The sequence below is a fragment of the Telmatherina bonti genome (assembly GCF_933228915.1).
Source record: "Telmatherina bonti genome assembly, chromosome: 21".
Classification (NCBI taxonomy): Eukaryota; Metazoa; Chordata; class Actinopteri; order Atheriniformes; family Telmatherinidae; genus Telmatherina; species Telmatherina bonti.
In genome coordinates, this window is record NC_136630.1 from 30,265,549 (window position 1) to 30,290,541 (window position 24,993).

Here is a 24,993-nt window from a genome sequence, read left to right on the forward strand (position 1 = left end):
GTCAGAGCTTGGTCCGCATTGCCGGTAGTAAGTCGGATTCGTTTCCGGTGAGGGTCGGACTCTGCCAAGGCTGCCCTTTATCACCGATTCTGTTCATAACTTATATGGACAGAATTTCTAGGCGCAGCCTAGGTGTTGAGGGGATCCGGCTTGGTGTCCTCAGGATTGGGTCCCTGCTTTTTGCAGATGACATGGTCCTGTTGGCTTCATCTGGTCGTGATCTCCAGCTCTCGCTTGAGCGATTTGCTGCCGAGTGTGAAGCGGCTGGGATGAGAATCAGCACCTCCAAATCCGAGACCATGGTCCTCAGCCGGAATAGGGTGGATTGCCCTCTCCGGGTCGGGAGTCAGGTCCTGCCTCAAGTGGAGGAGTTTAAATATCTTGGGGTCTTGTTCACGAGTGAGGGAAGGATGGAGCGTGAGATTGACAGACGGATCGGTGCGGCGTCTGCAGTAATGCGGACTCTGCGCCAGTCTGGTGTGGTGAAGAAGGAACTGAGCCTGAAGGCGAAGCTCTCGATTTACCAGTCGATCTACTTTCCTACCCTCACCTATGGTCATGAGCTGTGGGTCGTGACCGAAAGAAGGAGATCTCGTATACAGGCGGCTGAAATGAGTTTCCTCCGCAGGGTGGCTGGGCTCTCCCTTAGAGATAGGGTGAGGAGCTCGGTCATCCCGGAGGAGATCAGAGTAGAGCCGCTGCTCCTCCGCATCGAGAGGAACCAGTTGAGGTGGCTCGAGCATCTGGTCAGGATGCCTCCTGGACCTCCCCGGTGAGGTGTTCCAGGCACGTCCCTCTGGGAGGAGACCCCGGGGAAGACCCAGGACACGCTGGAGGGATTATATGTCTCGGCTGGCCTGGGAATGCCTCGGGATCCCCCCGCAGAGTTGGCAAATGTGGTTGGGGAGAGGGAAGTCTGGGCTTCCCTGCTTAGGTTGCTGCTACCCCGCAACCCGACCCCGGATAAGCGGCACGAAGACGAGACTGGTGTGTGTGTGTGTGATATGTTAAGATGTGTGCGCTTGAGAAAACGTGTGTCGTAGTGTGAGACTGGTGTCTGCTGAATGCTGTTGGGGGTGACTGGGGATGTCAGTGCTGATAGGAGAGTGTGTGAAATGGCCACTGATTATGACGACATCCTGAGCATGCTCAGTTATTGGTTTCCATCAGCTGGCGAACCTGTAACCAAAGCTGCATTTCCTTATCAAAACATAGCAAATATGTCATAATACCAGTGGTTTTAACTCTTTAAATGCCAGTGTGATCACAAGAGGTCACTGCTCTTGTTAAAACAGGGAGAAACCTACAATAAGTTTGATGTAATACATGTAACGGGATTAACTGGTTTCCATCTTAAAGTGTAATTTTTAATGGAGGCGTCTGGGGTTACGTGCCCTGTGATGACCTGAAGGAGGTCATTTAAACCGCGTGGGTTAAACTCATGCATGTGTCACGAGCCATGTGTCGGTGAGGTAGTCTTTGGTCTTTAACCAGCTCTCAGGTACGGAGCTCCAGGCGTAGAATTCATGGGTCTACATGATGAGAACGCTGCTGTCACTCAGGTGCACTTCATGCCTCACCAGGTACAGGAAACAACACACACCGGTCTGCTCGCAGCTGTGTAAACGGACAGTGTGGAGTAACTGTGCTTCCTCTCCAGGCCGAGCTGGTCACCCTGCTGGACGATAACAGTCTCCACATGTGGAGTTTAAAAGGCCACAACGGGCTTTCTGAGCTGCTGGAGATCGCTTCACGCTGACTGGACCACCCGGGTAAAACACACATTTACAGAATTATCTCCCCGTTCTTAGGGGTCCACTCCTGACTTTACCTGCAGTTCTTCTGTTCTCCATCACATGGATGGAAGCCACTAGTTCTAAACAGCAGCTGGTTTCGTTGCTCAGAGCGCCGCCTTATGTGACCCGAGTGACTGCAGTGCTGGCCCACTCCTCCGGAGAGCTGCTGCTGCTCGGGACAGAAGGAGGACACGTGTTCATCGTTGAAGTCCCAGGATTCAGAGAGCTAGAAGAGAGGAACATCAGCCTGGACCAGGTCGCCAGCAGGTGGGCAAGTCTGCAGGTTGATCTACTGTTCAGCCGGCGGGGGTCGGTGTGTTTGAGGAAGACGCCAGGCAGACCCCAGTCCCCCCATCACATGAACGCAACCTTTCCCAGCAGCAGCCAGACTCTCTTTATCCGCTCTGTTCAGATGAATTAAACATCTGTAAACATCTGTATCTGTAAACGTAAACAGTTTGTAAACATAAATATTCAGTCTGTAAACATAAATATTCAGTCTGTAAACATAAATATTCAGTCTGTGAACGTAAACAGTCAGTCTGTGAACGTAAACAGTCAGTCTGTGAACGTAAACAGCAGTCTGTAAACGTAAACAGTCAGTCTGTGAACGTAAACAGCAGTCTGTGAACGTAAACAGTCAGTCTGTGAACGTAAACAGCAGTCTGTGAACGTAAACAGTCAGTCTGTAAACGTAAACAGTCAGTCTGTGAACGTAAGCAGCAGTCTGTAAACGTAAACAGCAGTCTGTGAACGTAAACAGTCAGTCTGTGAACGTAAACAGCAGTCTGTGAACGTAAACAGTCAGTCTGTGAACGTAAACAGCAGTCTGTGAACGTAAACAGTCAGTCTGTGAACGTAAACAGTCAGTCTGTGAACGTAAGCAGCAGTCTGTAAACGTAAACAGTCAGTCTGTAAACGTAAACAGTCAGTCTGTGAACGTAAACAACAGTCTGTAAACGTAAACAGCAGTCTGTGAACGTAAACAGTCAGTCTGTAAACGTAAACAGTCAGTCTGTAAACGTAAACCGCAGTCTGTAAACGTAAAAAGTCAGTCTGTGAACGTAAACAGTCAGTCTGTAAACGTAAACAGCAGTCTGTAAACGTAAACAGTCAGTCTGTGAACGTAAACAGCAGTCTGTGAACGTAAACAGTCAGTCTGTGAACGTAAACAGCAGTCTGTGAACGTAAACAGTCAGTCTGTAAACGTAAACAGTCAGTCTGTGAACGTAAGCAGCAGTCTGTAAACGTAAACAGTCAGTCTGTAAACGTAAACAGCAGTCTGTAAACGTAAACAGTCAGTCTGTGAACGTAAACAGCAGTCTGTGAACGTAAACAGTCAGTCTGTGAACGTAAACAGCAGTCTGTGAACGTAAACAGTCAGTCTGTGAACGTAAACAGTCAGTCTGTGAACGTAAGCAGCAGTCTGTAAACGTAAACAGTCAGTCTGTAAACGTAAACAGTCAGTCTGTGAACGTAAACAACAGTCTGTAAATGTAAACAGCAGTCTGTGAACGTAAACAGTCAGTCTGTAAACGTAAACAGTCAGTCTGTAAACGTAAACAGCAGTCTGTAAACGTAAAAAGTCAGTCTGTGAACGTAAACAGTCAGTCTGTAAACGTAAACAGTCAGTCTGTAAACGTAAACAGTCAGTCTGTGAACGTAAACAGTCAGTCTGTAAACGTAAACAGCAGTCTGTAAACGTAAACAGTCAGTCTGTGAACGTAAACAGTCAGTCTGTGAACGTAAACAGCAGTCTGTAAACGTAAACAGTCAGTCTGTGAACGTAAACAGCAGTCTGTGAACGTAAACAGTCAGTCTGTGAACGTAAACAGCAGTCTGTGAACGTAAACAGTCAGTCTGTGAACGTAAACAGCAGTCTGTGAACGTAAACAGTCAGTCTGTGAACGTAAACAGTCAGTCTGTAAACGTAAACAGCAGTCTGTGAACGTAAACAGTCAGTCTGTAAACGTAAACAGTCAGTCTGTGAACGTAAACAGCAGTCTGTGAACGTAAAAAGCAGTCTGTGAACGTAAACAGCAGTCTGTGAACGTAAACAGCAGTCTGTGAACGTAAACAGTCAGTCTGTGAACGTAAACAGTCAGTCTGTGAACGTAAACAGTCAGTCTGTAAACGTAAACAGCAGTCTGTAAACGTAAACAGTCAGTCTGTGAACGTAAACAGCAGTCTGTGAACGTAAACAGTCAGTCTGTGAACGTAAACAGCAGTCTGTGAACGTAAACAGTCAGTCTGTAAACGTAAACAGTCAGTCTGTGAACGTAAAAAGCAGTCTGTAAACGTAAACAGCAGTCTGTAAACGTAAACAGTCAGTCTGTGAACGTAAACAGCAGTCTGTGAACGTAAACAGTCAGTCTGTGAACGTAAACAGCAGTCTGTGAACGTAAACAGTCAGTCTGTGAACGTAAACAGTCAGTCTGTGAACGTAAGCAGCAGTCTGTAAACGTAAACAGTCAGTCTGTAAACGTAAACAGTCAGTCTGTGAACGTAAACAACAGTCTGTAAACGTAAACAGCAGTCTGTGAACGTAAACAGTCAGTCTGTAAACGTAAACAGTCAGTCTGTAAACGTAAACCGCAGTCTGTAAACGTAAACAGCAGTCTGTAAACGTAAACAGTCAGTCTGTGAACGTAAACAGCAGTCTGTGAACGTAAACAGTCAGTCTGTGAACGTAAACAGCAGTCTGTGAACGTAAACAGTCAGTCTGTAAACGTAAACAGTCAGTCTGTGAACGTAAGCAGCAGTCTGTAAACGTAAACAGTCAGTCTGTAAACGTAAACAGCAGTCTGTAAACGTAAACAGTCAGTCTGTGAACGTAAACAGCAGTCTGTGAACGTAAACAGTCAGTCTGCGAACGTAAACAGCAGTCTGTGAACGTAAACAGTCAGTCTGTGAACGTAAACAGTCAGTCTGTGAACGTAAGCAGCAGTCTGTAAACGTAAACAGTCAGTCTGTAAACGTAAACAGTCAGTCTGTGAACGTAAACAACAGTCTGTAAATGTAAACAGCAGTCTGTGAACGTAAACAGTCAGTCTGTAAACGTAAACAGTCAGTCTGTAAACGTAAACAGCAGTCTGTAAACGTAAAAAGTCAGTCTGTGAACGTAAACAGTCAGTCTGTAAACGTAAACAGTCAGTCTGTAAACGTAAACAGTCAGTCTGTGAACGTAAACAGTCAGTCTGTAAACGTAAACAGCAGTCTGTAAACGTAAACAGTCAGTCTGTGAACGTAAACAGTCAGTCTGTGAACGTAAACAGCAGTCTGTGAACGTAAACAGTCAGTCTGTGAACGTAAACAGCAGTCTGTGAACGTAAACAGTCAGTCTGTGAACGTAAACAGCAGTCTGTGAACGTAAACAGTCAGTCTGTGAACGTAAACAGCAGTCTGTGAACGTAAACAGTCAGTCTGTGAACGTAAACAGTCAGTCTGTAAACGTAAACAGCAGTCTGTGAACGTAAACAGTCAGTCTGTAAACGTAAACAGTCAGTCTGTGAACGTAAACAGCAGTCTGTGAACGTAAAAAGCAGTCTGTGAACGTAAACAGCAGTCTGTGAACGTAAACAGCAGTCTGTGAACGTAAACAGTCAGTCTGTGAACGTAAACAGTCAGTCTGTGAACGTAAACAGTCAGTCTGTAAACGTAAACAGCAGTCTGTGAACGTAAACAGTCAGTCTGTGAACGTAAACAGTCAGTCTGTAAACGTAAACAGCAGTCTGTGAACGTAAAAAGCAGTCTGTGAACGTAAACAGCAGTCTGTGAACGTAAACAGCAGTCTGTGAACGTAAACAGTCAGTCTGTGAACGTAAACAGTCAGTCTGTAAACGTAAACAGCAGTCTGTGAACGTAAACAGCAGTCTGTGAACGTAAACAGCAGTCTGTGAACGTAAACAGTCAGTATGTAAACGTAAACAGCAGTCTGTGAACGTAAACAGTCAGTCTGTGAACGTAAACAGTCAGTCTGTGAACGTAAACAGTCAGTCTGTGAACGTAAGCAGCAGTCTGTAAACGTAAACAGTCAGTCTGTAAACGTAAACAGTCAGTCTGTGAACGTAAACAACAGTCTGTGAACGTAAACAGCAGTCTGTGAACGTAAAAAGCAGTCTGTGAACGTAAACAGCAGTCTGTGAACGTAAACAGCAGTCTGTGAACGTAAACAGTCAGTCTGTGAACGTAAACAGTCAGTCTGTGAACGTAAACAGTCAGTCTGTAAACGTAAACAGCAGTCTGTGAACGTAAACAGTCAGTCTGTGAACGTAAACAGTCAGTCTGTAAACGTAAACAGCAGTCTGTGAACGTAAACAGCAGTCTGTGAACGTAAACAGCAGTCTGTGAACGTAAACAGCAGTCTGTGAACGTAAACAGTCAGTCTGTGAACGTAAACAGTCAGTCTGTAAACGTAAACAGCAGTCTGTGAACGTAAACAGCAGTCTGTGAACGTAAACAGCAGTCTGTGAACGTAAACAGTCAGTATGTAAACGTAAACAGCAGTCTGTGAACGTAAACAGTCAGTCTGTAAACGTAAACAGCAGTCTGTGAACGTAAACAGCAGTCTGTAAACGTAAACAGTCAGTCTGTGAACGTAAACAGTCAGTCTGTAAACGTAAACAGTCAGTCTGTGAACGTAAACAGCAGTCTGTGAACGTAAACAGTCAGTCTGTGAACGTAAACAGTCAGTCTGTAAACGTAAACAGCAGTCTGTGAACGTAAACAGCAGTCTGTAAACGTAAACAGTCAGTCTGTGAACGTAAACAGTCAGTCTGTAAACGTAAACAGTCAGTCTGTGAACGTAAACAGCAGTCTGTGAACGTAAACAGTCAGTCTGTGAACGTAAACAGTCAGTCTGTAAACGTAAACAGCAGTCTGTAAACGTAAACAGTCAGTCTGTAAACGTAAACAGCAGTCTGTGAACGTAAACAGTCAGTCTGTGAACGTAAACAGTCAGTCTGTGAACGTAAACAGCAGTCTGTGAACGTAAACAGTCAGTCTGTAAACGTAAACAGTCAGTCTGTGAACGTAAACAGTCTGTGAACGTAAGCAGCAGTCTGTAAACGTAAACAGTCAGTCTGTAAACGTAAACAGTCAGTCTGTGAACGTAAACAACAGTCTGTAAACGTAAACAGCAGTCTGTGAACGTAAACAGTCAGTCTGTAAACGTAAACAGTCAGTCTGTAAACGTAAACCGCAGTCTGTAAACGTAAAAAGTCAGTCTGTGAACGTAAACAGTCAGTCTGTAAACGTAAACAGCAGTCTGTAAACGTAAACAGTCAGTCTGTGAACGTAAACAGCAGTCTGTGAACGTAAACAGTCAGTCTGTGAACGTAAACAGCAGTCTGTGAACGTAAACAGTCAGTCTGTAAACGTAAACAGTCAGTCTGTGAACGTAAGCAGCAGTCTGTAAACGTAAACAGTCAGTCTGTAAACGTAAACAGCAGTCTGTAAACGTAAACAGTCAGTCTGTGAACGTAAACAGCAGTCTGTGAACGTAAACAGTCAGTCTGTGAACGTAAACAGCAGTCTGTGAACGTAAACAGTCAGTCTGTGAACGTAAACAGTCAGTCTGTGAACGTAAGCAGCAGTCTGTAAACGTAAACAGTCAGTCTGTAAACGTAAACAGTCAGTCTGTGAACGTAAACAACAGTCTGTAAATGTAAACAGCAGTCTGTGAACGTAAACAGTCAGTCTGTAAACGTAAACAGTCAGTCTGTAAACGTAAACAGCAGTCTGTAAACGTAAAAAGTCAGTCTGTGAACGTAAACAGTCAGTCTGTAAACGTAAACAGTCAGTCTGTAAACGTAAACAGTCAGTCTGTGAACGTAAACAGTCAGTCTGTAAACGTAAACAGCAGTCTGTAAACGTAAACAGTCAGTCTGTGAACGTAAACAGTCAGTCTGTGAACGTAAACAGCAGTCTGTGAACGTAAACAGTCAGTCTGCGAACGTAAACAGCAGTCTGTGAACGTAAACAGTCAGTCTGTGAACGTAAACAGTCAGTCTGTGAACGTAAGCAGCAGTCTGTAAACGTAAACAGTCAGTCTGTAAACGTAAACAGTCAGTCTGTGAACGTAAACAACAGTCTGTAAATGTAAACAGCAGTCTGTGAACGTAAACAGTCAGTCTGTAAACGTAAACAGTCAGTCTGTAAACGTAAACAGCAGTCTGTAAACGTAAAAAGTCAGTCTGTGAACGTAAACAGTCAGTCTGTAAACGTAAACAGTCAGTCTGTAAACGTAAACAGTCAGTCTGTGAACGTAAACAGTCAGTCTGTAAACGTAAACAGCAGTCTGTAAACGTAAACAGTCAGTCTGTGAACGTAAACAGTCAGTCTGTGAACGTAAACAGCAGTCTGTGAACGTAAACAGTCAGTCTGTGAACGTAAACAGCAGTCTGTGAACGTAAACAGTCAGTCTGTGAACGTAAACAGCAGTCTGTGAACGTAAACAGTCAGTCTGTGAACGTAAACAGCAGTCTGTGAACGTAAACAGTCAGTCTGTGAACGTAAACAGTCAGTCTGTAAACGTAAACAGCAGTCTGTGAACGTAAACAGTCAGTCTGTAAACGTAAACAGTCAGTCTGTGAACGTAAACAGCAGTCTGTGAACGTAAAAAGCAGTCTGTGAACGTAAACAGCAGTCTGTGAACGTAAACAGCAGTCTGTGAACGTAAACAGTCAGTCTGTGAACGTAAACAGTCAGTCTGTAAACGTAAACAGCAGTCTGTGAACGTAAACAGTCAGTCTGTGAACGTAAACAGTCAGTCTGTAAACGTAAACAGCAGTCTGTGAACGTAAACAGCAGTCTGTGAACGTAAACAGCAGTCTGTGAACGTAAACAGCAGTCTGTGAACGTAAACAGTCAGTCTGTGAACGTAAACAGTCAGTCTGTAAACGTAAACAGCAGTCTGTGAACGTAAACAGCAGTCTGTGAACGTAAACAGCAGTCTGTGAACGTAAACAGTCAGTATGTAAACGTAAACAGCAGTCTGTGAACGTAAACAGTCAGTCTGTAAACGTAAACAGCAGTCTGTGAACGTAAACAGCAGTCTGTAAACGTAAACAGTCAGTCTGTGAACGTAAACAGTCAGTCTGTAAACGTAAACAGTCAGTCTGTGAACGTAAACAGCAGTCTGTGAACGTAAACAGTCAGTCTGTGAACGTAAACAGTCAGTCTGTAAACGTAAACAGCAGTCTGTGAACGTAAACAGCAGTCTGTAAACGTAAACAGTCAGTCTGTGAACGTAAACAGTCAGTCTGTAAACGTAAACAGTCAGTCTGTGAACGTAAACAGCAGTCTGTGAACGTAAACAGTCAGTCTGTGAACGTAAACAGTCAGTCTGTAAACGTAAACAGCAGTCTGTAAACGTAAACAGTCAGTCTGTAAACGTAAACAGCAGTCTGTGAACGTAAACAGTCAGTCTGTGAACGTAAACAGTCAGTCTGTGAACGTAAACAGCAGTCTGTGAACGTAAACAGTCAGTCTGTAAACGTAAACAGCAGTCTGTGAACGTAAACAGTCAGTCTGTGAACGTAAACAGTCAGTCTGTGAACGTAAACAGCAGTCTGTGAACGTAAACAGTCAGTCTGTGAACGTAAACAGCAGTCTGTGAACGTAAACAGTCAGTCTGTAAACGTAAACAGTCAGTCTGTGAACGTAAGCAGCAGTCTGTAAACGTAAACAGTCAGTCTGTAAACGTAAACAGCAGTCTGTAAACGTAAACAGTCAGTCTGTGAACGTAAACAGCAGTCTGTGAACGTAAACAGTCAGTCTGCGAACGTAAACAGCAGTCTGTGAACGTAAACAGTCAGTCTGTGAACGTAAACAGTCAGTCTGTGAACGTAAGCAGCAGTCTGTAAACGTAAACAGTCAGTCTGTAAACGTAAACAGTCAGTCTGTGAACGTAAACAACAGTCTGTAAATGTAAACAGCAGTCTGTGAACGTAAACAGTCAGTCTGTAAACGTAAACAGTCAGTCTGTAAACGTAAACAGCAGTCTGTAAACGTAAAAAGTCAGTCTGTGAACGTAAACAGTCAGTCTGTAAACGTAAACAGTCAGTCTGTAAACGTAAACAGTCAGTCTGTGAACGTAAACAGTCAGTCTGTAAACGTAAACAGCAGTCTGTAAACGTAAACAGTCAGTCTGTGAACGTAAACAGTCAGTCTGTGAACGTAAACAGCAGTCTGTGAACGTAAACAGTCAGTCTGTGAACGTAAACAGCAGTCTGTGAACGTAAACAGTCAGTCTGTGAACGTAAACAGCAGTCTGTGAACGTAAACAGTCAGTCTGTGAACGTAAACAGCAGTCTGTGAACGTAAACAGTCAGTCTGTGAACGTAAACAGTCAGTCTGTAAACGTAAACAGCAGTCTGTGAACGTAAACAGTCAGTCTGTAAACGTAAACAGTCAGTCTGTGAACGTAAACAGCAGTCTGTGAACGTAAAAAGCAGTCTGTGAACGTAAACAGCAGTCTGTGAACGTAAACAGCAGTCTGTGAACGTAAACAGTCAGTCTGTGAACGTAAACAGTCAGTCTGTGAACGTAAACAGTCAGTCTGTAAACGTAAACAGCAGTCTGTGAACGTAAACAGTCAGTCTGTGAACGTAAACAGTCAGTCTGTAAACGTAAACAGCAGTCTGTGAACGTAAACAGCAGTCTGTGAACGTAAACAGCAGTCTGTGAACGTAAACAGCAGTCTGTGAACGTAAACAGTCAGTCTGTGAACGTAAACAGTCAGTCTGTAAACGTAAACAGCAGTCTGTGAACGTAAACAGCAGTCTGTGAACGTAAACAGCAGTCTGTGAACGTAAACAGTCAGTATGTAAACGTAAACAGCAGTCTGTGAACGTAAACAGTCAGTCTGTAAACGTAAACAGCAGTCTGTGAACGTAAACAGCAGTCTGTAAACGTAAACAGTCAGTCTGTGAACGTAAACAGTCAGTCTGTAAACGTAAACAGTCAGTCTGTGAACGTAAACAGCAGTCTGTGAACGTAAACAGTCAGTCTGTGAACGTAAACAGTCAGTCTGTAAACGTAAACAGCAGTCTGTGAACGTAAACAGCAGTCTGTAAACGTAAACAGTCAGTCTGTGAACGTAAACAGTCAGTCTGTAAACGTAAACAGTCAGTCTGTGAACGTAAACAGCAGTCTGTGAACGTAAACAGTCAGTCTGTGAACGTAAACAGTCAGTCTGTAAACGTAAACAGCAGTCTGTAAACGTAAACAGTCAGTCTGTAAACGTAAACAGCAGTCTGTGAACGTAAACAGTCAGTCTGTGAACGTAAACAGTCAGTCTGTGAACGTAAACAGCAGTCTGTGAACGTAAACAGTCAGTCTGTAAACGTAAACAGTCAGTCTGTGAACGTAAACAGTCTGTGAACGTAAGCAGCAGTCTGTAAACGTAAACAGTCAGTCTGTAAACGTAAACAGTCAGTCTGTGAACGTAAACAACAGTCTGTAAACGTAAACAGCAGTCTGTGAACGTAAACAGTCAGTCTGTAAACGTAAACAGTCAGTCTGTAAACGTAAACCGCAGTCTGTAAACGTAAAAAGTCAGTCTGTGAACGTAAACAGTCAGTCTGTAAACGTAAACAGCAGTCTGTAAACGTAAACAGTCAGTCTGTGAACGTAAACAGCAGTCTGTGAACGTAAACAGTCAGTCTGTGAACGTAAACAGCAGTCTGTGAACGTAAACAGTCAGTCTGTAAACGTAAACAGTCAGTCTGTGAACGTAAGCAGCAGTCTGTAAACGTAAACAGTCAGTCTGTAAACGTAAACAGCAGTCTGTAAACGTAAACAGTCAGTCTGTGAACGTAAACAGCAGTCTGTGAACGTAAACAGTCAGTCTGTGAACGTAAACAGCAGTCTGTGAACGTAAACAGTCAGTCTGTGAACGTAAACAGTCAGTCTGTGAACGTAAGCAGCAGTCTGTAAACGTAAACAGTCAGTCTGTAAACGTAAACAGTCAGTCTGTGAACGTAAACAACAGTCTGTAAATGTAAACAGCAGTCTGTGAACGTAAACAGTCAGTCTGTAAACGTAAACAGTCAGTCTGTAAACGTAAACAGCAGTCTGTAAACGTAAAAAGTCAGTCTGTGAACGTAAACAGTCAGTCTGTAAACGTAAACAGTCAGTCTGTAAACGTAAACAGTCAGTCTGTGAACGTAAACAGTCAGTCTGTAAACGTAAACAGCAGTCTGTAAACGTAAACAGTCAGTCTGTGAACGTAAACAGTCAGTCTGTGAACGTAAACAGCAGTCTGTGAACGTAAACAGTCAGTCTGTGAACGTAAACAGCAGTCTGTGAACGTAAACAGTCAGTCTGTGAACGTAAACAGCAGTCTGTGAACGTAAACAGTCAGTCTGTGAACGTAAACAGCAGTCTGTGAACGTAAACAGTCAGTCTGTGAACGTAAACAGTCAGTCTGTAAACGTAAACAGCAGTCTGTGAACGTAAACAGTCAGTCTGTAAACGTAAACAGTCAGTCTGTGAACGTAAACAGCAGTCTGTGAACGTAAAAAGCAGTCTGTGAACGTAAACAGCAGTCTGTGAACGTAAACAGCAGTCTGTGAACGTAAACAGTCAGTCTGTGAACGTAAACAGTCAGTCTGTGAACGTAAACAGCAGTCTGTGAACGTAAACAGCAGTCTGTGAACGTAAACAGTCAGTCTGTGAACGTAAACAGTCAGTCTGTAAACGTAAACAGCAGTCTGTGAACGTAAACAGCAGTCTGTGAACGTAAACAGCAGTCTGTGAACGTAAACAGTCAGTATGTAAACGTAAACAGCAGTCTGTGAACGTAAACAGTCAGTCTGTAAACGTAAACAGCAGTCTGTGAACGTAAACAGCAGTCTGTAAACGTAAACAGTCAGTCTGTGAACGTAAACAGTCAGTCTGTAAACGTAAACAGCAGTCTGTGAACGTAAACAGCAGTCTGTGAACGTAAACAGCAGTCTGTGAACGTAAACAGTCAGTATGTAAACGTAAACAGCAGTCTGTGAACGTAAACAGTCAGTCTGTAAACGTAAACAGCAGTCTGTGAACGTAAACAGCAGTCTGTAAACGTAAACAGTCAGTCTGTGAACGTAAACAGTCAGTCTGTAAACGTAAACAGTCAGTCTGTGAACGTAAACAGCAGTCTGTGAACGTAAACAGTCAGTCTGTGAACGTAAACAGTCAGTCTGTAAACGTAAACAGCAGTCTGTGAACGTAAACAGCAGTCTGTAAACGTAAACAGTCAGTCTGTGAACGTAAACAGTCAGTCTGTAAACGTAAACAGTCAGTCTGTGAACGTAAACAGCAGTCTGTGAACGTAAACAGTCAGTCTGTGAACGTAAACAGTCAGTCTGTAAACGTAAACAGCAGTCTGTAAACGTAAACAGTCAGTCTGTAAACGTAAACAGCAGTCTGTGAACGTAAACAGTCAGTCTGTGAACGTAAACAGTCAGTCTGTGAACGTAAACAGCAGTCTGTGAACGTAAACAGTCAGTCTGTAAACGTAAACAGCAGTCTGTGAACGTAAACAGTCAGTCTGTGAACGTAAACAGTCAGTCTGTGAACGTAAACAGCAGTCTGTGAACGTAAACAGTCAGTCTGTGAACGTAAACAGCAGTCTGTGAACGTAAACAGTCAGTCTGTAAACGTAAACAGTCAGTCTGTGAACGTAAGCAGCAGTCTGTAAACGTAAACAGTCAGTCTGTAAACGTAAACAGCAGTCTGTAAACGTAAACAGTCAGTCTGTGAACGTAAACAGCAGTCTGTGAACGTAAACAGTCAGTCTGCGAACGTAAACAGCAGTCTGTGAACGTAAACAGTCAGTCTGTGAACGTAAACAGTCAGTCTGTGAACGTAAGCAGCAGTCTGTAAACGTAAACAGTCAGTCTGTAAACGTAAACAGTCAGTCTGTGAACGTAAACAACAGTCTGTAAATGTAAACAGCAGTCTGTGAACGTAAACAGTCAGTCTGTAAACGTAAACAGTCAGTCTGTAAACGTAAACAGCAGTCTGTAAACGTAAAAAGTCAGTCTGTGAACGTAAACAGTCAGTCTGTGAACGTAAACAGTCAGTCTGTGAACGTAAACAGTCAGTCTGTAAACGTAAACAGCAGTCTGTGAACGTAAACAGTCAGTCTGTGAACGTAAACAGTCAGTCTGTAAACGTAAACAGCAGTCTGTGAACGTAAACAGCAGTCTGTGAACGTAAACAGCAGTCTGTGAACGTAAACAGCAGTCTGTGAACGTAAACAGTCAGTCTGTGAACGTAAACAGTCAGTCTGTAAACGTAAACAGCAGTCTGTGAACGTAAACAGCAGTCTGTGAACGTAAACAGCAGTCTGTGAACGTAAACAGTCAGTATGTAAACGTAAACAGCAGTCTGTGAACGTAAACAGTCAGTCTGTAAACGTAAACAGCAGTCTGTGAACGTAAACAGCAGTCTGTAAACGTAAACAGTCAGTCTGTGAACGTAAACAGTCAGTCTGTAAACGTAAACAGTCAGTCTGTGAACGTAAACAGCAGTCTGTGAACGTAAACAGTCAGTCTGTGAACGTAAACAGTCAGTCTGTAAACGTAAACAGCAGTCTGTGAACGTAAACAGCAGTCTGTAAACGTAAACAGTCAGTCTGTGAACGTAAACAGTCAGTCTGTAAACGTAAACAGTCAGTCTGTGAACGTAAACAGCAGTCTGTGAACGTAAACAGTCAGTCTGTGAACGTAAACAGTCAGTCTGTAAACGTAAACAGCAGTCTGTAAACGTAAACAGTCAGTCTGTAAACGTAAACAGCAGTCTGTGAACGTAAACAGTCAGTCTGTGAACGTAAACAGTCAGTCTGTGAACGTAAACAGCAGTCTGTGAACGTAAACAGTCAGTCTGTAAACGTAAACAGTCAGTCTGTGAACGTAAACAGTCTGTGAACGTAAGCAGCAGTCTGTAAACGTAAACAGTCAGTCTGTAAACGTAAACAGTCAGTCTGTGAACGTAAACAACAGTCTGTAAACGTAAACAGCAGTCTGTGAACGTAAACAGTCAGTCTGTAAACGTAAACAGTCAGTCTGTAAACGTAAACCGCAGTCTGTAAACGTAAAAAGTCAGTCTGTGAACGTAAACAGTCAGTCTGTAAACGTAAACAGCAGTCTGTAAACGTAAACAGTCAGTCTGTGAACGTAAACAGCAGTCTGTGAACGTAAACAGTCAGTCTGTGAACGTAAACAGCAGTCTGTGAACGTAAACAGTCAGTCTGTAAACGTAAACAGTCAGTCTGTGAACGTAAGCAGCAGTCTGTAAACGTAAACAGTCAGTCTGTAAACGTAAACAGCAGTCTGTAAACGTAAACAGTCAGTCTGTGAACGTAAACAGCAGTCTGTGAACGTAAACAGTCAGTCTGTGAACGTAAACAGCAGTCTGTGAACGTAAACAGTCAGTCTGTGAACGTAAACAGTCAGTCTGTGAACGTAAGCAGCAGTCTGTAAACGTAAACAGTCAGTCTGTAAACGTAAACAGTCAGTCTGTGAACGTAAACAACAGTCTGTAAATGTAAACAGCAGTCTGTGAACGTAAACAGTCAGTCTGTAAACGTAAACAGTCAGTCTGTAAACGTAAACAGCAGTCTGTAAACGTAAAAAGTCAGTCTGTGAACGTAAACAGTCAGTCTGTAAACGTAAACAGTCAGTCTGTAAACGTAAACAGTCAGTCTGTGAACGTAAACAGTCAGTCTGTAAACGTAAACAGCAGTCTGTAAACGTAAACAGTCAGTCTGTGAACGTAAACAGTCAGTCTGTGAACGTAAACAGCAGTCTGTGAACGTAAACAGTCAGTCTGTGAACGTAAACAGCAGTCTGTGAACGTAAACAGTCAGTCTGTGAACGTAAACAGCAGTCTGTGAACGTAAACAGTCAGTCTGTGAACGTAAACAGCAGTCTGTGAACGTAAACAGTCAGTCTGTGAACGTAAACAGTCAGTCTGTAAACGTAAACAGCAGTCTGTGAACGTAAACAGTCAGTCTGTAAACGTAAACAGTCAGTCTGTGAACGTAAACAGCAGTCTGTGAACGTAAAAAGCAGTCTGTGAACGTAAACAGCAGTCTGTGAACGTAAACAGCAGTCTGTGAACGTAAACAGTCAGTCTGTGAACGTAAACAGTCAGTCTGTGAACGTAAACAGCAGTCTGTGAACGTAAACAGCAGTCTGTGAACGTAAACAGTCAGTCTGTGAACGTAAACAGTCAGTCTGTAAACGTAAACAGCAGTCTGTGAACGTAAACAGCAGTCTGTGAACGTAAACAGCAGTCTGTGAACGTAAACAGTCAGTATGTAAACGTAAACAGCAGTCTGTGAACGTAAACAGTCAGTCTGTAAACGTAAACAGCAGTCTGTGAACGTAAACAGCAGTCTGTAAACGTAAACAGTCAGTCTGTGAACGTAAACAGTCAGTCTGTAAACGTAAACAGTCAGTCTGTGAACGTAAACAGCAGTCTGTGAACGTAAACAGTCAGTCTGTGAACGTAAACAGTCAGTCTGTAAACGTAAACAGCAGTCTGTAAACGTAAACAGTCAGTCTGTAAACGTAAACAGCAGTCTGTGAACGTAAACAGTCAGTCTGTGAACGTAAACAGTCAGTCTGTGAACGTAAACAGCAGTCTGTGAACGTAAACAGTCAGTCTGTAAACGTAAACAGTCAGTCTGTGAACGTAAACAGTCAGTCTGTGAACGTAAACAGCAGTCTGTGAACGTAAACAGGAGCTGTGGAAGTGCTGAAAGCAGCAACGCTCCACTGGATTGTTGGTGTTTCAGTGTAAACGGTGAATCCTGCTGCAAACATCGGGTACCTCTCGTCCTCTGAGAGGGACAGATTTCTCAGAGGACACTGTTCTCCAGCAGAAATCCTGCAGTGACAAAGTATTGATGTGATGTTTGGATTTTGTTCTTGTAGACATATTTGCCAGTCAGATGTGATGTAATCAGAGTTACTAGGGATCCACCAAGTACAAGTACACACACTTGGTACTGAGCCGATACCGTTACTGGTTTTGGTATCGGCTCAGTAACAAGTGTGTGTACTCGTATTTGGTATTAATAAAAGCGTACCGATACCACATTAGCCAAGCCAGCGCAGATGTGTTTGATGCTTCGGACGTGTTGTAATAGAAATAAATGCCTTGAATGTTAAAATGTGACATTTTTAGTTCCACTGAAACAGCGAGTCTTCACTGTTAATCCAACACTCGGCCTACTAAGACAAGAGGAGAGCTGCCACCCCCCATAAAAAAAACAATCCCACGCTACGTGTCCTGCTACGTTGCCAAATCAGTAACATTCAGCTTTTCAGCAAGGAATGGTTATCCTAAATATTACACGGAGTAACGGCATTCTTATGCAACAGTATCTGGAGAAAATACAATAATGCCTCCAGAATGTGGGCGTTTCTTTTTCATTATATATACGGAGCTACCGACGGAGCAGCTCTTTGGTGGAGTTCGGTGCAGCTGAAATCAGCCAAACCTGGCAACTCTGACAGGGTCAGTTAGGGCCGTTAGGACAGCAGAGTTTCTGCAAGCAGCCTGCAGCTCTTGTTTGTGGAGAGAACTGCAGCGTTGAGGATCATTATGACTTGTTTAGATGCATTTTCAGAAAGCCATCGGCTGCTTCACGAGCCGCAAGGCAAGAGTCAGAGAGCTGCATGCGACGAGGAACACAGCACTAAAAGCTGGATCTTTGTTCCAAAACCACACATTTATAGTTGTATTTAGGGAAAATGTGACCAATCAGAATAAAACTTGTTGAAATAGTTCGATCTGTAATGTTATTATATTTGTATTGGTGAGGTAACTTCAGAAAGGATGGGTCATTTATTACAACCTCATGAAGTCTGACACAGTTAGAACAGCAGTAATAACCATAATAATGTTCACATAAACACATCTGGTATCGCCAGATATCAGCAGATATTCACATGTCAGATATCGGATCGGAACACCCAACAAGTGGATCGGTGCGTCCCTATGAGTTACTGTTCTGTTCCAGACCTTTTTAAGCCTCCTGCACATCCATGTGGGCGGCTCTGTCATCCCTCTGCTTTGTCCTGCAGCGTACCAGATGACTACATCGGTCGCAGGAACCTGGAGCATGTGGAGGCCTTACAGGAGAACCCGTCGAGACGGAACCAGGTTGTCATCGGTTACGGACGCGGCCTCATGGTAATCTGGGATCTGGAGAAACAGTGTGCCCTCCAGCACATCCCTGCCACACAGGTAGCTGTCATGTGACTGGGACTGACGGTCTGAAGAACGGGTTCCTGCAGCCGGAACATCTGATGTTTGTTGTCTTTCATCTGGTCACCCAAAGCAACTGGAGAGCATGTGGTGGACGGAGGATGGAAGCTACATTCTGAGTTCTCACAGCGATGGAAGCTACTGTCGATGGATGGTGGGAGGAGACGACGTCTGTGAGGATGAGGAGAAATCTGACATTCCTTATGGTGAGGAGGAAGAGCTGTCCCCTTCATGATGCACTGCCACACGTGGACGTGTTTGTCCAGCAGCCATGATCCTTTTCTCTTGTTGCTGCAGGACATTTCCCCTGCAAGGCCATCTCTAAAATCATTCAGCTTCCCACAGCAAAAGGGTGAGTCCTCCGCCGCCTGCCTCAGCCCTCGCGGCACATTCACCTGGAGCTGAACTTCATCCTGTGTGGGTGTGTGGGTGTGCGCGTGTAGGCCTCCTTTCCTGCTGTTCAGCGGCGGCATGCCAAGAGCCAGCTACGGGGACCGCCACTGCATCACGGTGATCCAGAGTAAAACACAAGTGGCTTTAGACTTCACCTCCAGGATCATCGACTTCTTCGTCATCCGGGACGGAGCCCAGCATACAGGCAGGACACACTCACCTCACACACACACACGACACTGATGGAGAAAATACCTGTAGTGGGATGGAACAAATGAACAGGCGTGTTCAGTCCATACGGTCACATGATGTTGAGACATCCAGGTCCACCTGGGGGTGTGGACGAGACACCAGACCCTCCTGGACAAACCCAATGCAGTTCAAACCCCAGAGACCAGTGTCCACCTACAGCTTCTGATCATGTCTCCTCATGAACAAGGCTGCTGGTTACAGAGACGTCTGTCTGGTCACCGTGGGACAGAAATCTGCCAACCAGAACATGACTTTAGCTGTTTTGTGGTGAAAAGTTTTAATCAATTGCTAAAAACTCTGACAATGTGTCTCCAGTGACTCTGCGTTTGTTTGACATGAATCATGGAGCTCCAGCTTGTCTCCATGGAGACGAAGCTCCTGCTTCGTCTCCATGGAGATGAAGCTCTTGCTGGTTTCCTTGGAGGTTCATAGTGACGGTGGCGACTCAACAAGCTGTGACAGGAAGCGGCTCCACTTCTTTTACACCCTTTAAGATTCTTTCCCACCAAAAAGCTCTCATTCAAAGCAAAGCCAAAGTTGGTGTGAGGATGCTTCCCGGGTCTCTGACTTCTCTGGACTTCATGCTGTTTCCTCTGCAGCAGTTTGACCTGGAGCTTTGGAAGCAGCTGCTGAGGTTCTTGTTTGTAACGGAGACGTCTGCAGGGTTTCATCGTGCCGTCTGTTTCTGTCTGTGAAGCTAAATGAAAAGCCGGGCTGGAGGTTCCAGTGAGACACAGGCGGCTCGTTTTGGGTTCGGTTCATAAACTGATGAGAATAAAACAGAAACAGCTGATTATTTGTTTTCAGCATCTTTTCTCAGGTCGCACACGGCTCACGGCCGGCTTGTGTCCTGTCCTGCAGGAGACCCCAGTGCTCTGGTGGTCCTGGTGGAGGAGGAGTTGGTGGTCATTGACCTGCAGTCGGAAGGCTGGCCGGTCATTCAGACCCCGTACCTGGTCCCCCTGCACAGCTCAGCCATCACCTGCTCCCACCACGTCTCTGCCATCCCCCTCAAACTGTGGGAGAGGATCATTGCTGCTGGAGCTCTGCAGACTACACACTACTCTAAAAAGGTAAACGTCCTGCAGGACTTTAATCTGTAACTCTTTGTCTGCCAGCCGTTGTTACAGCAGAGAGCCCCGTATGCCGGCGCTTCGGGGCTCATCAGGGCGCGCGCTGAGAATCCAACATGCACCCTGACATCCGGCTAAGTCGGCTTTCCTTCCACTAAAAACACAAAAGATGTGTTTTGGCGCCTTTGGCACCAACGTTTGTGTTGGAAGAGACGTAGGACGGCGTGATGACACGAGTTGCTTTCGTTAACGGTGCTTTTCCATTTTCCCCTCAACACGATACAGACTCCCCATGAGGAGAACAAACTTTTTAAGGGTTTTTAGTTCAACCCTTCAAACTCCCCCAGATCTCCATCAGGTGCCTCCTGACCTCATCCATTTCCTCGGATCAGTGACGTGCAGCGCTGTGATGGATATGTGGCCCTTCCGCTGATCTGTGTACATTTTCCAGGTATTTTTCCCCGTCCAGGAAGCCCACAGTCCACCAACATGCATCTGACTTAAAAAACAAAGAAGAAAATGTCAATCTAAAAGTCAATCCAGCCACAGCATGTGTTGTTTGTTCAGAAACGTCTGTTTTTACCTGGAAATGAGGACGAAGACACTTCCTGTCACAGTTTCCACCATCCAGAGATCCATGACAACGCCATTAGTTTCCAAGGCAACGCTGTTATGTATCACATCTACCACTGAGGCCATTATTTAGTGTGTAGGACACCTGGCTCACCTGGAGCCACAGCTGAGCCAGACCTGAAGAAGGTACTGGTTCCACACGGTGGGAACAACATGAGGACTCAGTGAGTAGGGCTGTGACGATACACTTTTGTCCCGATTCCATTCAATTCCGATTTTTTGGGTGCCAATTCAATTTGAATTGCAACTCCCAATTCTTTGTAGATTAAAAACAAATGTATAAAACTTTTTTTTGCTAATTTTTTTCTTGATTTCAAAGAGGAAAAAACAACCCAGAAGCCAGAAAGACCATCATTCTGCTGCTATAATGCCCAAGAAGACACGTAAAAAGATAATAAAACCAAAAAAAGACTAAAATTTTATACTGTTTTTTTTTATTCATTTGAAAAAAATCCATTCTTTTTAAACAAAAAATTGATTTTAGAATTGTGAAGCAAAAAATCCCGATTTTCGATTTTTCGATTGGATTTTCCCGCCACTATCAGTGAGTCTGTTTGTGTGTGTTTGTCAGTCACACACCTCGCTGAAAGTCGCCCAGTGTGTCAGACGTGAAGAAGGCGGGGCCTAACTGGGTCCAGACACGGGGACGGCCCCCAGCAGGCTGCTGGTCATACTTAACCCTGGTTCTGCTCACATTCCTTCATGTTTACTGTTAAACCTCCATTTCCTCTGTCTCCGTCAGCCGTGGCCCGTAACGGGAGGCCAGAACCTGGCCCCCGATCCTCCACAGAGAGACCTGCTGCTCACCGGGTCGGTACTGCTGCACTGCATCACACCAGCCCGGCCTGCGGCGGACCTTTCTAACTCTGCTGTGTCGATGTAGGCATGAGGATGGAACGGTGTGGTTCTGGGACGCATCAGGGGTCTGCCTTTCTCCCATGTACAAGCTGAGCACGGCTGCAGTTTTCCACACGGACGCCGACCCCAACGACAACATGAACCAGAGCACGGAGGGCGAGTGGCCGCCGTTCAGGAAGGTGCGTCTTGTTTCTGCTTCATACGGGGTCACAGTGGAGTCCCCCCCCCCCGCTACAGCCAGCAAGACCTTCAGAAAAGTCATTATGTCGCCACCGCAGGACCCTGCTGGGTCCGATCCTTCACCGATAGGCTCTTTTCATTTAATCAAATCAAAGCTACTTTATTCATCCCCGAGGGGAAGGTTCAAGCCAGCTCGTCCAAGGTTTGACATACAGACACGTAAAAATAATGACAAAAGAAGAACACAGAACCGGACTGAAGCTCAGGCCATGCAGCCAGTTTTTCACCTTATAACAGATAAAAACAGAGATACATTAGGATCACAGGGGCTGAAGGGAAAAATGTAGCAGGTTAGTTTGATCCAGACGGCAGATTAATGAGCTCTTTTCCCTCTGGGGGGGCAAGCCAGGTGAGGAGGACACCCAACAGGTGGAAGAGGAGCTGACATCAAGCAAAGGGACAGTCTGGTGGCGTTTCCAGTGTGTGATGTCAGACATGAAACAATACGACTGATCAGTGTGTTTTATTCCTGCTGGAGACCTTCCCATCCTGTCCATTAAAATCACACAATCCTCCCAGTTTAAACAACTCCTTCTTTCATGTCTGATATGTGACATTTTTACTGGATTCCACCAGATTCCACTGGTTTCCAGTTGCAGGCAGGTGCAGGGAGCTGTGGGACCACCAGGTGGTGCCGAGAGTAAACATTTTGGCTGAAATGAGGAAATTATTTCATAGAAATTTAAAGACGTTTGAAGTGATCCATGAAAAAAGAAAACCTCTGTGTAAACATGTCACCGTGATGTAACAGGCCATGTTCACATGTTTTACTGTGTTTCTAAACAAAAGTACATAAATTTATATAAATGTATCCATTTCACGTCTGTACATGTTGTTTATTCACCAGACGTTTATGAACCAGATGCTGGTTAACCAGGTAGTAGTTTGTTAGGCATTTAATAACCAGACACTGGTTAATCAGGCACTGGTTTATTAGACATATATTAACCAGACGCTGGTTTATTAGACGTTTATTAACCAGACGCTGGTTTATTAGATGTATATTAACCAGACGCTGGTTTATTAGACGTTTATTAACCAGATGCTGGTTTATTAGACGTTTATTAACCAGACGCTGGTTTATTAGACGTATATTAACCAGACGCTGGTTTATTAGACGTATATTAACCAGACGCTGGTTTATTAGACGTTTATTAACCAGACGCTGGTTTATTAGACGTTTATTAACCAGACGCTGGTTTATTAGATGTATATTAACCAGGCGCTGGTGAAGCAAAACCCAGCCGACCAGCAGAGAGTCTCCTTCAGGGCTGGAGCTGCAGCGTTTTCACTGATTGTGTCCGATACAACAGAAGGAACATTCAGACGTTTCCTCAGCTCCACATGTTCTAAACACTTGCGTGTTTCAGGCCTGATGGGACATCTTCAATCAAACCAACATCTTCCAGACCGCTGTTCTGACTTTCTGTGTGTTTCCAGGTGGGCTGCTTTGACCCTTACAGCGATGACCCCAGGCTCGGCATCCAGAAGATCCACCTGTGTAAATACAGCGGTTATCTAACGGTGGCAGGCACGGCGGGACAGGTAACTGACTGGACACACTCTCTGCTGTGTGTGTTTAGTCACTTTAAAAATCTTCATTTCATTAATACTGATGGATTCAGTGTTTATTCTTAAAGACTGAATAAAAAGAGTAAAAAATGTTTATAGAAATGGTAAAAGGTACAAATACACATTGGAAATGAGTAAAAATAAGTTGTAGCTAAATAATCTAAACCAGTCAGTACAGGCTTCCTGTTACCATGTAACGCAGACATGCTTACACCAGATTACCAGGAAGGCTGTGTTTATAGCTCAGTGATGTGTCCAGATCCTGGTGCTGGAGCTGAATGACGAGGCGGCAGAGCAGACGGTGGAGGCTAAAGTTGTAGATCTGCTGCAGGGCCAAGAGGGATTCCGCTGGAAGGTAAATCCCAGTTCCGACCCGCCACACATTTAACCATTACCAGTTCACACGGTCTGAGGCAGGGAGGTCCAGTTTGACACGTCACACCCAGTCAAGCTTTACTGGTTCTCCAACAGCTGGGTGTCGTTTCTGGGATCTCCCAGAATGTCCATCATCATCATCAGTGTAACGACAGTGTGTAACTCTGTGATGGTTATGTGACCCTCCAGCTGGTCTACAGAGGTTTCATTTAATTAAATTTAATTGAGCTTTATTTGTATAGCACCACTTCACAACAATGTTGTCTCAGGGAACTTTACAGACTAGCCAGTTCATACGTAGTCTACAACAGAAACCAACTGATTGCATCAAGTCATGACTTGGATCCAATACCCCATCCTGAGCTGCACGTGGCGACAGTGGGAAGGAAAAACTCCCCTTTGACATGAAGAAACTCAGGAGATGCTCATATCCTAACTATAAGAATCATGGACAAGGAAGGTTTTCAGCTCGATCTTAAAGGTATGGAGAGAGTCTGCCTCCGAACCCACGGTGGAAGCTGGTTCCATAAGAGAGGGTCTTCGTATTCGTCTTCGTGCCGCTTATCCGGGGTCGGGTCGCGGGGGCAGCAGCCTAAGCAGGGAAGCCCAGACTTCCCTCTCCCCAGACACATTTGCCAACTCTGCGGGGGGGATCCCGAGGCGTTCCCAGGCCAGCTGAGAGATATAATCCCTCCAGCGTGTCCTGGGTCTTCCCCGGGGTCTCCTCCCAGAGGGACGTGCCTGGAACACCTCACCAGGGAGGCGTCCAGGGGGCATCCTGACCAGATGCCCGAGCCACCTCATCTGGTTCCTCTCGATGCGGAGGAGCAGCGGCTCTACTCTGATCTCCTCCCGGATGACCGAGCTCCTCACCCTATCTCTAAGGGAGAGCCCGGCCACCCTGCGGAGGAAACTCATTTCAGCCGCCTGTATACGAGATCTCGTTCTTCTGGTCACGACCCACAGCTCATGACCATAGGTGAGGGTAGGAACGTAGATCGACTGGTAAATGGAGAGCTTCGCCTTCTGGCTCAGCTCCTTCTTCACCACGACAGACCGGCACAGAGTCCGCATTACTGCAGACGCTGCACCGATCCGTCTGTCGATCTCGCGCTCCATCCTTCCCTCACTCGTGAACAAGACCCCGAGATATTTAAACTCCTTCACTTGAGGCAGGACCTGACTCCCGACCCGGAGAGGGCAATCCACCCTATTCCGGCTGAGGACCATGGTCACAGATTTGGAGGTGCTGATTCTCATCCCAGCCGCTTCACACTCGGCCGCGAATCGCTCAAGCGAGAGCTGGAGATCACGACCAGATGAAGCCAACAGGACCACGTCATCTGCAAAAGCAGGGACCCAATCCTGAGGCCACCAAGTCGGATCCCCTCAACCCCTCGGCTGCACCTAGAAATTCTGTCCATATAAGTTATGAACAGAATCGGTGATAAAGGGCAGCCTTGGCGGAGTCCAACCCTCACCGGAAACGAATCCGACTTACTACCGGCAATGCGGACCAAGCTCTGACACCT

The 24,993-nt window shown here is 45.0% G+C and overlaps 1 protein-coding gene across 1 annotated transcript in view; it reads left to right on the forward strand.

Annotated features, from left to right (window-relative positions):
• Positions 1-1,860: 1,860 nt before the first annotated feature.
• Positions 1,861-24,993, forward strand: part of LOC306771480 (LLGL scribble cell polarity complex component 2-like) — a gene marked incomplete at its 5' end in the record, with an annotated part of 32,742 nt that continues 9,609 nt past the window's right edge. Inside the window, 10 exons of the mRNA XM_079260646.1 lie at positions 1,861-2,063; positions 17,882-18,044; positions 18,139-18,271; positions 18,363-18,417; positions 18,509-18,663; positions 19,572-19,783; positions 21,159-21,226; positions 21,300-21,453; positions 22,955-23,059; positions 23,346-23,441. Of these exons, the coding sequence (XP_079116772.1) occupies positions 1,861-2,063; positions 17,882-18,044; positions 18,139-18,271; positions 18,363-18,417; positions 18,509-18,663; positions 19,572-19,783; positions 21,159-21,226; positions 21,300-21,453; positions 22,955-23,059; positions 23,346-23,441 (1,344 nt within the window). The remainder of the gene's footprint in view (positions 2,064-17,881; positions 18,045-18,138; positions 18,272-18,362; positions 18,418-18,508; positions 18,664-19,571; positions 19,784-21,158; positions 21,227-21,299; positions 21,454-22,954; positions 23,060-23,345; positions 23,442-24,993) is intronic.